The sequence below is a fragment of the Heloderma suspectum genome, chromosome 17 (assembly GCF_057233095.1).
Source record: "Heloderma suspectum isolate Gila_16-S chromosome 17, 16-S_ref, whole genome shotgun sequence".
Lineage (NCBI taxonomy): Eukaryota > Metazoa > Chordata > Lepidosauria > Squamata > Helodermatidae > Heloderma > Heloderma suspectum.
This window is the reverse complement of record NC_139474.1, coordinates 1,562,102-1,577,873: the sequence shown is the minus strand read 5'-3', so window position 1 is coordinate 1,577,873 and position 15,772 is coordinate 1,562,102. Positions and strand designations below refer to the sequence as shown.

Below are 15,772 nucleotides of genomic sequence, written 5' to 3'. Positions count from 1 at the left end.
AATGGTAAACTTTCTCTCTGAGGACCAACTGAACTCTAATTATTCTCCCCAGGGGTGTTGCTTGGTGCTCAAAAGATTTGAAAACCCAGGCCCACAGGACACAAATCTGCATAAAATCTGCATATGCTAATTTATATCTAGATATGCAAATTTAGAATAATTATGAGGATTTATTTAAATTTCACAAGATGCAAAACCAGCCAATTTCTCAGCCAAGCTGTCTCAAATAAAATAAATTATTCGCTTAATTTCCAACCAGGGAAGACATCCCCCCCCCCCCCGCCCCGAATGCAGGGGAAGATTGTGGGGAAGGGAAAATTAACCCTTGCCTCCCCAGCTGCAATCTCCCTTGAAAATTGCCCCCTGCAGGTAAGGAAGCTGAGGGAACGAGCTTCGACTGGCACCCACGGACACTCAGGGCTCTGTAGAATAATTGGGGCCCTGGGAGACAGATTGGGGGCCAAAGCCCCATGGGCCCAGACATACCCATACCCCTGATTCTCCCCATATTGCAGACTGGGGGGGACTGAGGCTGAGAGAGAGTAGCTCGCCTAAGGCTACCTAGGGAGTTCACGGGAGAGGTCAAATTTGAACCAGCGCCCCCCTGATCCATAGCTCAGTCTCTCAGCCACTGGGCAACACCACCTCTCGTGAGAACAAGCACACCCTCGCCAGGATGTGGCCCATGCCCCATGCAACCCAGTTGGCCTCTGGGGTCAGTTACAGCATAAAGGCGCGTGTAGCAGCATGCCAATCAAAGTGGTGCTCCCCTGGAGATCCCATGCAATGCCAGAAAGGATGCAGGGACACCGCATCTCTGCCCGTGGTCCTGGGGCATCCGTCCCCACTGAGTCCAGCATGGTTTGGGCAACAGAGATGCAGAGCTGATTTTGGAGGATCACACCATTACTAGGTACTAAGAACTCTTATCAATTAATCATATGAATTTCATTGATTGATCAGTTGATGACATGTGCATGACTTTGCATTTGAATAAAACTATAGTTCTGAAGACCCTTTTTGCTTTGAGAGGTTGCATGCCTGTGTCCCAGAAGCAGCATTCCTCCTGTGTGTGTGTCTTTGGGAGAGAAAGGGGAAGGAATGCCTCTTCCAAAAAGATGCCTGCCACCCACAGTACCACCTCAAAAGAGGCATTCCCAGCAATGTGTTAGAGAGTAGATAACACTTCTTCTAAGAAGGTGCCTTCCATTTGTGGATCTGTATACTAAATGTAGTTTTTTTTTTAAATCAACTGCCTGGTCAATCAGGAGGCATCTTTTAAGCTGATCAAAAGATCGCTTAATCCAGGGGTAGGCAACCTCTTTCTGTCCAAGGGCCAGATCCCATTTCGGAGAAGCTCCGCATTCTGGTAGTGGTACCGAAGGCCAAGGGGGCAGAGTTGACAGCAAATGTGGTGGGGCCAAAAATGCCAGTATATTTTGGCTTAAAGCTCTTATGGCCAGGAGCTGAGCCTTCCGAGAGGCATGTCAACCTTTTAGGATGGGGAGAAAACTGCACAAAAGCCGGGGAACTGCCCAGAGGCCAGTGTTTGGGGGGAAGGGGGTGGGGCCAGGGGGAGTGGGGTGTGGCCATCAGGAGAAGCCCAGAAGGCCGGACTGGGACCCTCGGAGGGCCAGAGCAGACCTGAGTTTTTGCACCCCTGGCTTAATCACATCTTCCTTGACTACAAGCGGAGGCGTCTTCCCCTCCCTCCTCCAGACACTCACAACATAAGTGCACATGGGGCTGAAAGCATACGTTCCGCAGGCGAAGAGGTGTGTCTCGTTCAGCTGTACCAGGATCCGGATAAAGTTGAAACATTCTGACTGCGGAGAAGAAAGGGGGTGGGAGAGAGAGAGGCAGGATTCCACTTCCGTTTATGTTTGTATTCCAGAGGAAGTTTCCACTGGGATGTTGTTAAATAGCAAAACTGGAGTACAACATGAAGAACACCCTAAAACTCAGTCCTTTCCCTGCTTTTTCACTGTCCTGCTGGCACGTTTGCCTCTCCCACTGGAGTCCAGGGGGACACTGTGGGGGGTGCTGTGCTATAGGATGAGCCCAGGCATGGGGGGGAGTATATCTTAGCCCCTGGATTCAGGACATCCTTCAGAGATATGAGCTTTTGAAGTTGCCTTATACAGAGTTCAATCGTTGGTCAATCTAGCTCAAGAACTGTGTCCTTCAACTAGATGAGGCTCTTCAGGGTTTCATGCAGGCGTCTTTCCCAGTCCTGCAATGTGAGTCCCTTTAAACTTGATGCTGAAGACTGAAACCGGTACCCTCCTGCACGCAAACCTGGTCCCCAACACTCAGCCTCCCCGCTGCCCGCGCAAAGATAGAAAGCCCAGATCGGGCCAGATTAGTTGTGCCTCCATCCCAGAACTGTCTCTTCTGATCGGCAGCAGCTCTCTGGGATCTCAAGGTACTATCTGGGGGCACCACAGCAGAAGCCCAGCCCTCCTGGTCCCAGCACGTTCTGGGATCTGGGGGAGGGGCTCCCCCTCCCCTTCGGAGGGGATTGCACCTGACTCAGGTGTCCCTGACAGCTGAGGGGTCCTGACATACTTTTTATACCTTCCTGCTCTTTCAAATCTAGTTTGCAAAATCCGCTGATGGTCTCACCATCTATTAGGCTGGTGGCCACTCCAGAACAGGCCTCTTTGGTGGTGACCCCCGAAGTTCCTGGAGTCACATTCCTGCTGAGATTCGCAGACCTGAGAGCTTGTCCTGTTTTATGGAGGCCATGAACTCCTAGAGACGCAACTTGTGAATGTGCTTCTTGGTTTTATTTGGTGTTGGCTGCTGCATAGTTTTCACTCATTGTTCTATTTTTGTTTTGTTCACTTGATTTTACCTGTATTTTATTGTAATGACTGTTTCTCACTTTCAGAATCTTTGTTGTTGAAAGGTGGGTTATAAATTCCCTAATAGGTGAATGCTTAAAACCCTCCACAAGAGTGTAACTCTGCTCTGAAGAGCGCTCCGGTTAACGAAATGGCGGTCCTGCTCAGAGATAAGAAGTTGGTAGGGAAAGGGAGGCGGAGCAGATGGGTGAATTTGGCCCTGTGGCCATAGCGCAGTGGCAAATCACGCGCTTTTCAGACAGAAGGTCACAGGTTCAATCCCGTTTCCCAGCATCGCCAATCCATGATCTGATTCAGTACGAGGTCACTGCCTGTTTCAGAGTTCCTAACACCCCTGACCCAAAGCAAAGCCCCCAACCAGCCTCTCTGAGGCCAGAGCAAAAGGGCCCATAGGTGCAGTGACACAGGCCACATATACATCTGGGCTGGCTTCTTCCTCCTCGGCCCCCCGCCTCCGCCACCCACCCCCCGCCACCCTGCACACTGAAATACAATTTTAGGACCAAACTAGACATAACACAGGAGGGCTATAGACTGGATCTCTCGTGGTCTGTATCTCTTCATAAGCTGTCATATGCTATCTGTTTTCACACAGCTGAGTTTGCTGCATGTTCCCCCCTTGGGGCATATAGCAGCTGTGGCGCAGAGGTGGGGATTTAAAACGGCAAAAACCATGGCCGGGGGGGCGGGGTTGCGGAAGAATGAAGCTCCTCCTTCCCCAGCACTGTGGCCTTGATCCAAGCCCCTGCCACACAGTGTTGGACCCGATATGGAAGATATTTTAGGCTGCTGGGCAGATGGCTATGAAATATAAATCATATGCCCAAGAAAGGAGATACAGGTGCCCCGCACCCCCTGGCAACACCACCCCATTGTTACCTCCACGCTATTCTTCTTGAAGACACACTCGTCCTTTTTCTTGGGAACGGGGCTCCATGGTATCTGTTACAGGAAAAGGAGACTTTTAGAGAAAGTGAAGGGCCCCCAAGAGGGAAGTGGTTGCCTGAGTGAAACCGCTCAGACTAAAGCCAATTCATTTGGGCCATTATTTAGGGGAAAGGAAGGCGGTGGAAGCCAAGACTGCCGCTACTTTCCGGCCCCTGTCCCTGATAAAGCACAGGCATGGCTATAACATAACGCAAAGAATACTTCAGAACTACAGGAATGATCCCTCCTCCCTTCCCCCCCACTTCAGCTGATCGCTTCCTGGCTTGATCAAACCACCGTTTCCCACTCGTGGCTTGCGCTTGCTCCCCAGCCCAGGACTGCAAACCACAGTTCCAAGCCAGACTGCGATTCTGGGTTGAAGAGCAAGCACAAGCCACAGTCTCCCGGTGAGGGTGTGCAATGGCAAACCATGTTGCCTTTGGAGGATGCCTTTTAAAAGATGTGGTGATGTATGCAAACACACACCCACGGACACAGGATGCCACCCCATCGTGCTCTCCCTGCCACCACCACCACTGTCCAGGCTGTCCAGACACTAAATGCTGCTGACTGTGTTAGAGTTGCAGCCGTTCCACAATGAGCACAAGCAGATCCCCTATGAGATGAAGCATCCCATTAAATATTATCGAGCTTAACAAATCCAAAAGACCCTATTACGGCCAGCTCACTGCCACACACACGCCCTGCTTCAGAAGCCGGGACAGGAGCGGCTATTGCCAAGCAAGAGAACGCAACCAAGGGCAGGCAGAGAAGATGCTTCTGGAATGTGCGGTGGAATAGTGGGGGGCTCAGGGAGCGAACCTTGGATGGAGAACAGGCATTATAAATACATATGCCTCTTTTTCCATCTGTGACGTGCTGGAAGGCATGAGACTGCAAGATAAATCTACACGACACGTTTATTCAGGTTTTGTACCCATGATGGCTCCTCCCTCCCGTCACCCGCCTCCAAGAACGCTGGGAAATGTAGTTTGGTGAAGGTGCTAATGAGGTCCCTGTTAAACAATTTAAAATGGCAGTGGATAGAGCGCCCAGTGCTCTTCCCAAGCCTAACCTACACCGTGGTACTAACCCAAGACCCAGGAATACTGGAATACTGAAAGCTCTTCTCTGCCTGCTGAAAACTGTATTCCTGTCCTCTGCAGCAGGCTGTCCTGCAGGACAATAAGCTCTTACAAAAAGAATAACCCGAAGATAGAAACGTAACAGTTTCCTTTGAAAAGCAAAACAAAACATGTTCAGTCTCACACTGGAAACACTCATAGCTGCAATTCAAACCCATCCGGCACCACTTTGCATCCGGCTGGATGCTTATGGGTGGCACGGGGTGCAGGCGGAGGGGGAATGGAATGGCAGCGGATGCCTTGGCATTTGCCAATGTGCAGGTGTGTATTTACACCACTGCCACAAGGCTAAAAGAGATGACACCGGAAGATGAGCCCCTCAGGTCAGAAGGTGTCCAATATACTACTGGGGAAGAGCAGAGGGTATTTCCAAGTAGCGCCAGAAAGAGTGAAGCGGCTGAGCCAAAGCAGAAAGGACACTCAGCTGTGGATGTGTCTGGTGGTGAAAAGAAACTCCGATGCTGTAAAGAACAATATTGTTTAGGAACCTGGAATGTAAATTCAATGAATCAAGGTAAGCTGGAGGTGGTCAAACATGAGATGGCAAGATTGAACATCGACATCTTGGGAATCAAGGAACTAAAATGGACAGGCATGGGCGAATTTAATTCAGGTGACCATCATATCTACTACTGTGGGCAAGAATCCTTAGAAGAAATGGAGTAGCACTCATAGTCAACAAAAGGGTGGGAAAAGCAGTACCGGGGTACAATCTCAAAAACGACAGAATGATCTCAGTACGAATCCAAGGCAAACCATTCAGCATCACAGTAATTCAAGTCTATGCCCCAACCGCTGAGGCCAAAGAAGCTGAGGTTGATTGGTTCTATGAAGACTTACAACACCTTCTAGAACTAACACCAAAAAAAGATGTCCTCTTCATCATAGGGGATTGGAATGCTAAAGTAGGAAGTCAAGAAATCACCGGGATAACAGGCAAGCATGGCCTTGGTGTACAAAATGAAGCAGGACAAAGGCTCATAGAGTTTTGCCAAGAGAACACGCTGATCATAGCAAACACTCTTTTCCAGCAGCACAAGAGGCGACTCTACACATGGACATCACCAGATGGTCAATATTGAAATCAGATTGATTATGTCCTTTGCAGCCAAAGATGGAGAAGCTCTATACAGTCAGTCAAAACAAGACCTGGAGCTGACTGTGGCTCAGATCATGAGCTGCTTCTTGTAAAATTTCAGCTTAAATAGAAGAATGTAGGGAAAACCACTAAACCATTCAGGTATGACCTAAATCATATCCCTTATGAATATACAGTGGAGGTGAGGAATAGATTTCAGGGATTAGACCTGATAGACAGAGTGCCTGAGGAACTATGGACAGAGGTCCGTAACATTGCTCAGGAGGCAGCAACTAAATCCATCCCCAAGAAAAAGAAATGCAAGAAAGCAAAGTGGATGTCTGATGAGGCTTTACAAGTAGCTGAGGAAAGAAGGGAAGCGAATAGCAAGGGAGAAAGGGGAAGATATATCCAACTGAATGCAGAGTTCCAGAGAATAGCAAGGAGAGACAAGAAGGCCGCCTTAAATGAACAATGCAAAGAAATCGAGGAAAACAACAGAATGGGAAAGACTCGAGATCTCTTCAAGAAAATAGGAGATCTCAAGGGGACGTTTTGTACAAAGACTGGCATGATAAAGGACAAAGAAGGCAGGGACCTCACAGAAGCAGATGAGATTAAGAAGAGGTGGCAAGAATACACAGAAGAACTATACAGGAAAGATCTTAATGTCCCTGTTAGCCATGATAGTGCGGTCACTGAACTTGAGCCAGACATCCTCGAGAGTGAAGTCAAGTGGGCCTTAGGAAGCATTAGTAACAACAAAGCTAGTGGAGATGACAGTATTCCAGCTGAGCTATTTAAAATCCTAAAAGATGATGCTGTTAAAGTGCTGCACTCAATATGCCAACAAATTTGGAACACTCAACGGTGGCCACAAGACTGGAAAAGGTCAGTTTACATTCCAGTTCCAAAAAAGGGCAATGCCAAAGAGTGTTCAAACTACCGTACAATTGCGCTCATTTCACATGCCAGCAAGGTGATGCTAAAAATCCTACAAGCTAGGCTTCGGCAGTATGCGAACCGAGAACTACCGGAAGTACAAGCTGGGTTTCGAAGAGGCAGAGGAACTAGAGATCAAATCGCCAACGTTTGCTGGATCATGGAGAAAGCAAGGGAATTCCAGAAAAATGTCTATTTCTGCTTAATTGACTATGCTAAAGCCTTTGTGTGGATCACAACAAACTGTGGCAAATTCTTAAAGAGATGGGAGTACCAGACCACCTTACCTGTCTCCTGAGAAACTTGTACAAGGGTCAAGAAGCAACAGTAAGAACCGGACATGGAACAACCAATTGGTTCAAAATTGGGAAAGGAGTACAACAAGGCTGTATATTGTTGCCCTGCTTATTTAACTTATATGCAGAGTACATCATGAGAAATGCCGGGTTGGATGAATCACAGGTTGGAATTAAGATTGCCGGGAGAATTATCAACAACCTCACATACGCAGACGATACCACCCTAATGGCAGAAAGTGAAGAGGATCTAAAGAGCCTCTTGTTGAGGGTGAAAGTGGAGAGTGCAAAAGCTGGTTTGAAACTCAACATTAACAAAACGAAGATCATGGCATCTGGCCCCACCACTTCTTGGCGTATAAAAGGGGAAGAAATGGAAGCAGTGACAGATTTTATTTTCTTGGGCTCCAAGATCACCGCAGACGGTGACTGTAGCCATGAAATTAAAATGCGAAGAGAAAACTCTCTGGAAAAGACCCTGATGCTGGGAAAGACTGAAGGCAAAAGGAGAAGGGGACGGCAGAGGATGAGATGGCTAGATAGCATCACCGATGCAATGAATATGGACTTGAGCACGCTCCAGGAGAGAGCGCAGGACAGGAAGGCCTGGCGTGCTATGGTCCATGGGGTCACGAAGAGTCGGACATGACTGAACGACTGAACAACAGCAACAACCCCCCCCTCCAAGATATAATATCTCTCTAGACATTGTGTGTGTGTGTGTATGTGGGGTGTTGCTGAAAGATGACTAAATTGCAGTGCACTTGTAGAAACACAGACACCATTTTTAAAAGGCAGCCCAGCATCTCCCCCAAAACAGAGGAGGAAAAGGACATCCTCTCAAAGAGGGTGGATGGTCACCCTAAGCTGGAGGTCACTTTCCCCTGCACCTCTTACATCCCTGGCTGTTCCAAATTCCCGTCTCCCACTCACCTCACCCTTCAGCTTGATGGAGTGTGTGCTGCTGATATCGAAGGAGACGAGAGTGTCTCTGGCGCCCACATAGAGAGTCGCCCCATCTTTGCTCAGGAGAAAAATGTCGTAGTTCAGAACCCCTGGTTTGCTGAACGGTGTGAGGATCCGGCTGGAGTCCCCTGAGGAAGGAATAACAGTTAGGAATGCTTACAGCGAGGGTTGCCAACTGACCAGGGAGAGGGGGAAGACAAGCTGGCTCTTCTACCTTACGCAGAGGACCAGAAATTTTAGCTGGGGGTGTCTCCACCAGCGATTTACTCCGAGCTGGCTGCGTTTGGAGGTCGTGAGGGATACATGACGTCGTGGCCATGCAGCAGCCGCCCCGGAGCTTATCAGGGGGAACCGGATTTCCGGAGACGGCTTAAAGCCCGATTCTTTTCCTTAAGTCGGGTTCTCCCCGGTATAGTTGCTGTGTGCCCCAAGCCCCACATTGAGCTCGGGTGTGCCAGCCCTGCCCAGGGGGGTGCCTTGCACCGACACCCCGGTCGAGGGGTGTTTCCTGTCCCCGTCTTTCCAGCACAAACGTCTGTGTCTACTCAGAAGTAACTCCCATTGCGGTCAATGAGGTTTTTTCCCAAAATGTGCACTCCTGAAGTTACTAGATCCCCGTGAATCGAAATAACGCATTGAGAGAGCCTTAATGTCAAAGCTCTGAAGCTTCGATTGATCGCAGCAGGGCAGTGAGAACACTGTGTTCCTGCAATTATTGTTTATTTAAGGAAGCAAGTAATGCGGGGGGGGGGGGAGAAGGAGAGTGATTTTTGGCAATACACTGGAGGAAACCTCCCAGGATTTTATCAACGGAGAAACAGTGGGGGGGAGCCTGGAAGGGGGGGAAAGACTCTCTTATTGGTTGAGCAGCCCCTGCCAGTCAGGTGACATTCACTCCAACCCCGCCCCTCCGGAAGTCTCTTCTGTGAAGCTACTTTTACTGGTGTGGTGCACTCCCTTGTGGAGCCCTATGCGGACACAACTGCACCAAAGCCGATCCCGTGGAAAATCCGGGAAACCCTCCATTCTCTTCTCCTTCCGTTGTCGCGGAGAAAGCCCCCTGGGCTTGGTAGCTAATGAGGCTCAGCTTTCCCACTTCCTGACCTTCAGAGGTAAAGTCAGAGGGTTCCTTTTGCATCCGCTGCCCAGTGTAAGGGTTTGTTTGTTTGTTTGTTTGTTGAGGGGAGGAGCTTTAGCGTGTGTCTGTGTTTGCATGTTGTAGCATCCCTGTCCTTGATACAGCATAAGACATGGCCTAGTACCATTTTGAAAGAGGCACCCTCAGGCCTGGCTACTGGAGGAAGCATGCTATGGTTAGCACAGATATGCATACAGTGGTATTGCCCAATAAGCCTCAAGATTCTAGTCCTGTGCATAGTCAATGTTCAGAATCAGAGGAGGATGGATGTATGGAGGAGGAAGCAGGGGCCTATTCCCCATTTCCCTGCATTCCTCTGAAGATCTAAATGGAGCCTATGCATCTCCAAGATGTAAAGACGGAGGGAGGTTCTCTGCACATGGTCAGGATCCCTGTGAACAGCAAAGTCCCCGATTGCACAGACACTTGTAAGTGCCTAGGCTCTATTCAGGTGTGGGGATGCAGGCAGGAAGGCACGGGGGGTGGGAGCAAGGGCAGCAGGAGAAACCCCAAAGCCCCCCCCCACACATTCCCCCTGGCTCTGCTGCCCCCACTGCCGCTGGAGGAGAAGAGGGCGCCGAGTGAGAGCGGAGGCAGGGCGTAGGGACTGCCAAGGCTCTTCCCCCAGCCTCCATCGCCTTCTCACAAGGGGGCACGGCAGTGAGGAGAAGGCGCATCTCTCCCGCAGGGCAGCGCTGGGGATTGGGCCCAGAAGCGGAAGACAGGAGAGAAGCCCTGGGGAAGGCCCTCAGGAGGCGGCAGAAGGCCCCTCCACAGCAGCATCCTGGGCCTGTGTCCTCCTCAAAACACTGCTTTGACTTTTAGTTTTTAAAGGGAACCCCTCCACGCCCCTGTCTGCCCGCCCAGCTCCGCCGGAAGCTTCTTTGCTCAGAAGCGATCAAAGCGGAAGCAAACACTTCCCCTTCTAACAAGCAGGAAGGAAACACCAGTGGGCGGAAAGAAAATCGTATCACCCAAAACTCTTCCACGGCTGAACAGCCCGTCCAGGGAGGGACACGTGGCTCGATGAGCACGCCTGCTCGCACACGAGGCAGTCCCCTTCAACATAACGTGTTCTGGAAGGGGTCCGTTTCCCATAATTAACACCCTGCCTCCTGTCATCAGGAAACGGCAAGATATTCAGCTGAAACCTTTGTTTCCTCCTGCCCCGCCCCGCCCCGCCCTCACTCTGCTCCCTTTAAATAAAATACATGCCTTGGCAGAACTCACAAATGCCTGCTCATTTTTTATTTTCTTTATTTATTCGTAAAAGTATTTCTACATGGCTCCTCAGTCAGAGACTCTCAAGGCACCGCACAACACTAATGCTGCAAACACTACAACCCGCAGAACTTTACGGAACGCACGCAGCAAAAAAGCAGAGCCGCTCCGTCAGCAACACCAGCAGTCCGCAGCTCAGGCACAGTCCCGGAGGAGAAGCCTAATGGAGCGGCTTGACCGCTCGCCGACCTGGTCCCCCTGCGAAGGAGGCTCCACAGCCGGGGTGCAGCCACAGGGTGCCCCCTCCCTTTCCCCAGCAGCCTCATTTCGGTAGGTAGTGAGACACAGAGCAGGGCCTGAGATGAAGGTCGGGGGGCGCGGGGTTGGGCTCGCACAGGATCAGGAGGCCAGCTCTAGGGCTTAAAGGGCTTGGAGCATCCCCCTCTCTCCGGCCAAGTCTGGGTCTCAGGGGGCCTTGCTACGTTCCCCACACGCACACATCGTTGGGCCCCCGATGAGCCCTGGAGGTGGGTGCTGGGTGCTAGGAGCCACGGGGCCTGCAGTGCCCTGTAGGGCCTGTGATGGAGTGTTGCTCCGGGCGGTTACGGGCCCAGTGCGCATGCGTGTGGGGGCGCCATTACGCTCTTCCACAAAGCCCTGGAGCAACGCTATGACGGAGTGGCACTCTGTCGGACAGTCAAAAGGTGCCCCAGAGATGCCCTGTCCTGCACAGCAGCCCTGGAAAAGGGGGGCTACGGCAGGTGCCAGCAGTGGACCTGCAGGGCCTTGGCAGCAGCAAGGCTGGCAGCGGGCGCAGATCCTGCTCCCGCTCCCCATCAAGATCAGCGCGCCTCTCCTATGTGAAGCCCATCGTTCCCCAACTGTCTGTGGGATGAAAGCACCCACCCTCCAAGAGGAGGCGCCTCGTTGTGCCCCTGCGTGACTCACTACTCTGGCCTGGCTGCTATCCACTCAGCCTTCACCGGGGGGGGGGGGGAGCAGTTCATTCTGCCACATGCCTGCAGAGACGTAGCCGTGTCGTGCGCCCTCAGAAGAGGCAACCCGCTGCGTCTGGGCCGGCTTCTTTCCAGCCAGGAAGCCTACTCAGATCTGTAACTCACAAGGTGGGCTCCTCTGAGCGCAGGCGGTCCTTCAACACCAAAAACAAGCCATTTCAGGTGTAAGAGAAGACCAAAGCATGCATCCAGGTTTAATTCTGAACGGAGCGTGTGCACAGCTCTCGGAGGTTTAAGAGACTCCAAGACAAACACCCCCCCTCTGCTGAACGTGCCAGAAGCACCCACACAGATGGCATCACGGCGCGCCATGGCACCATCCAGTAAAGCGCCAGTGTTCATGGAGTGGCTCTTCTGGGACTTTCTGAACTGGTTTCACTTTGTTTGTTTTCTTCTTCCCCCCCTATTCCCCTTTCCTTTTGGGTCATTCATGTCTATTTCATTGTAAGACTGCGAGGCAGGGTCTCCCTTGTTTTCTAATCTCTGCAATGGTTAGAGAATTTTAGGGGCTTTGCAAAATAATAATAGTCATAGTCGTAGTACCATCACCACCACCGCTACTGAACAGGTTGTTGTTGTTGTTCAGTCGTGTCCGACTCTTTGTGACCCCATGGACCATAGCATGCCAGGCCTTCCTGTCCTCCGCTCTCTCCCGCAGTGTGCTCAAATTCATGTTCATTGCATCGGTGATGCTATCTAGCCATCTCATCCTCTGCTGTCCCCTTCTCCTTTTGCCTTCAGTCTTTCCCAGCATCAGGGTCTTTTCCAGGGAGTTTTCTCTTCGCATTAGGTGGCCAAAATATTGGAGCTTCAGCTTCAGTATCTGTCCTTCCAATGAGCACTCAGGGTTGATTTCCTTTAGGATGGACTGATTGGACCTCCTTGCAGTCCAGGGGACTCGTAAGAGTTTTCTCCAGCACCACAGTTCAAAAGCATCGATTCTTCGGCGCTCAGCCTTCCTTATAGTCCAGCTCTCACAGCCATACGTTGCTACTGGGAAAACCATAGCTTTGATTATGCGGACCTTTGTCGGCAAGGTGATGTCTCTGCTTCTTACTATGCTGTCTAGGTTTGCCATAGCTTTCCTCCCAAGGAGCAAGTGTCTTTTAATTTCATGGCTACAGTCACCGTCTGCGGTGATCTTGGATCCCAAGAAAATAATACTTGTGATCCTGTAATATCCCACTGTCATTTAAGAACGTACAAAGGGTGATACTGGATCAGACCAAAGGCTCTCTAGTCCAGCATTTTGTTTGCACCGTGGCCAAGTGTGGGAAGCCCATAAGCAGGACAGGAGAGCAACAGCACCCTCCCCAGCTCATGTTTCCCAGCAACTGGTGTACGTGGGCATGCTGCCTGTGATACTGGAGGTGACTAGCAGCCATGAGGACTAGCAACCACTGATAGCCTTCTCCTCCGTTAATTTGATAATACCCTTTTAAAGCCATCCAAGGTGGTGACCATCACCACACCTTGCCTGTGTCTTGGCTTGCGCATGGGGGTGGGCAGTTGCACACTCTCCAATGTTTAGTAAATTAGAAGTGAGGTACATTTTGTGCCAGAGAGACGCCTGGGATTGGAGTTTTGTTTGGGGCTGGATGGGGCACCTCTGGGGCGGGATCTGGCCCCTGCGGCCTCCGGTTGCCCACCCTGGCTACAGTGCCCTTCTGTCAACTGAGCTGTGAGTGAGCTCTGCTAGATGAAAATAGCTGCAAAACCTCCTTCAAGCTGAGACTTGTGGCTCTCTTCAGAATTGTAGCTCCCCACTTCATTGGAAAAGGTGGTTTGGGTGGGGAAGTGGCGAGATGCAGTTTGGAGAAGTGCTGAAGCGCCGAGCGGGCGGGCGGGCTTGCTAGAGGGGATGGTTAACTGCGCCTGGCGCACTATGACAAACACGAGCTGGAAACCACCTTGACAGCCAGCTACAGGAGGAAGTGAGAGGGCAGCAGATAGGAAGGTTCCTTAAACTGAGGGGAGCGTCTGCTAGGTGCTTCTGCACTGGAGGGTGAGGTCATGGCTGGTGACCAGGAGATGGGTGATGTGGAGGGCTGGGGAGGGCTTGACAGGCCCTGTTAGGGCTTCCTCCAGATGGCCTGGTCTTCATTTAAATGCACACCCCATCTGGAGTAAGAGGCAGACCTCCAGCTCTAGCTCTACATGAATGCGGCAGACATGGGCATGGATGAACGTGGCTGGCTCAGTCGAGTTCGCCCTGGGGGACGAGACGTTCAGCCTGAGCGGCCAGGCCAAGAACAGCAGCTAGCGGGGGCCAGATGGGGCCTGACGCAGGGCTGGGGAACCTATGGTGGTCCAGGTGTTTTTGACTCCAAGGTCAGATCTACGCCGGATCTTTTTTACCATTACAACAATGCCTGACTCACTCACCAACCCATTACCCTGCTGCTATTTCTCCCTCAACAGTCTGCTTTTCCCCAGACCACCTTTATGACGTTTTTCCAGGGACAGCAGTTGCCGTGCACCATCAAGTCCCTTTCAGACTCCTCCTGCGTCGCCCGCAATTACTACATTATGCACCGGCATGGGGCGATTCCCAGCGCATCGCAAACACAGCGAAAACCGCGCTGAATTAACTAACGTGGGCCCACAGAGCAGCAACCGGACTTGGAACAAATACTGGCACAGCAGTGCCCCACAGAAGGAAGGCGCTCCAGGGTAGATCCTGCCAAACTCCCATCAGCCCCAGCAAGCATGGCCAGTGGTCAGGGTGACTGGAGCTGCAGTCCACGTTTCCCGCAACAACGTCATTGGCTCCTGATCCAGCTGCAGCCACCTGCAGTGGGGGGGGGGCCTCCAGTCCCCTCTCCTTGCAGACAGAATGATGAGATCAGGACCTGATCTCTCTCACGAGATCTCTAATCTATGATCTATCTATGATCTGATCTATGATCTACGGTAGATGATCTATGATCTATCTATCTATCTGTCTATGATCTGATCTATGGTAGATGATCTATGATCTATCTATCTATCTGTCTATGATCTGATCTATGGTAGATGATCTATGATCTATCTATCTATCTATCTATGGTCTATGATCTGATCTATGATAGATGATCTATGATCTGTCTGTCTATGATCTATCTATGATCGATGATCTGATTGATGATGGATGATCTGATCAATGATCTGATCTCTAATGAGATCTCTAATCTAAGAGGTCTCTAATCTCAGGACCTGATCTCTAATGAGATCAGGACCTAATCTCCAGGTCAGTCCCCTCTACTTGCAAACTGAATAATGAGAGCAGGTCCCTAGGCAGTGACAGGGAGTGGGAGGGACCTTCCGGGCCAGGGGACCAATGCACACAGGAGCTATTTGCCCACAAGCGCCGCCATCTGGCTGTGGATGATGGATAAACCGCCCAGAGCTCTTCAGCTATTGGGTGGTATAGAAACGTCATAAATAAATAAATAATGGGGAAAAGTATGGGCCATGATCCAACAAGGTCTGTAGCCACAGAGGGCCGGACCCCTCAAGGCTATTTCAAGCTCCTCCCTACATTGACAGCTTTCATTAAAAAAAAAAACCTCTCTAGTCCCTTTGATTAGTGGAGATAGAAGGAAAAAACCATGCAGGTGGACTTCTATCCAATCGCACAGTAATAATTAAACTTGCTTCTGCCTTCCAGACATGTGGACTACAGATTAAGAAGCACTGGAATGATTGACAAACACTTATTTTTATTTTTTATAAAAATTAATTTGTGCCTTTTTAGTACCTCAGAGTACTAGCTTCAAATGCAAAGTTTCGTTTCTACTTTTTATTCTTCCCTGCTCTTAAAGGAACAGCTGAGATTTTAGTTTTTAATTGTTCCTCCCTCCCCTCCTTTAGAGCTCCGTGAGAGTCTCGCTCTGCCCTGCGGATGTTCCACTCCTCCTGAATTCTGCTTTAACTTGGAGAATGTCTAAAGTGAATTCCAGAACTGGAGCATGCACAGTCCAATGCAGCCTTCAGCTCCTTCCGTTCATTCCCACCTCCCTCCACTCTGTGGTAACAACGCATATGCGCACATTGGTAAAACAGTACAAAAGTGCCTGCTTCGTGTTGTTGTGCATAGGGTTGCATGAAGTTTCTTCCTCGTGTGTGCGTTTTTCTGATGTGCACATATGATCCTTGGAAAAACTCCACACCACAAGAATCTTGATGTCATCATGT

The 15,772-nt window shown here is 50.6% G+C and overlaps 1 protein-coding gene across 3 annotated transcripts in view; it reads right to left on the bottom strand.

Moving 5' to 3' along the window:
* Nucleotides 1–15,772, bottom strand: part of SEMA4A (semaphorin 4A) — a 75,994-nt gene that overhangs the window by 21,293 nt on the left and 38,929 nt on the right. For all 3 annotated transcript variants that reach the window (XM_084824629.1, XM_084824630.1, XM_084824632.1), the window contains 3 exons: nucleotides 8,189–8,349; nucleotides 3,747–3,809; nucleotides 1,728–1,826 (listed from right to left, as the gene is read on the bottom strand). In XM_084824629.1, the coding sequence (XP_084680755.1) occupies nucleotides 1,728–1,826; nucleotides 3,747–3,809; nucleotides 8,189–8,349 (323 nt within the window). The remainder of the gene's footprint in view (nucleotides 1–1,727; nucleotides 1,827–3,746; nucleotides 3,810–8,188; nucleotides 8,350–15,772) is intronic.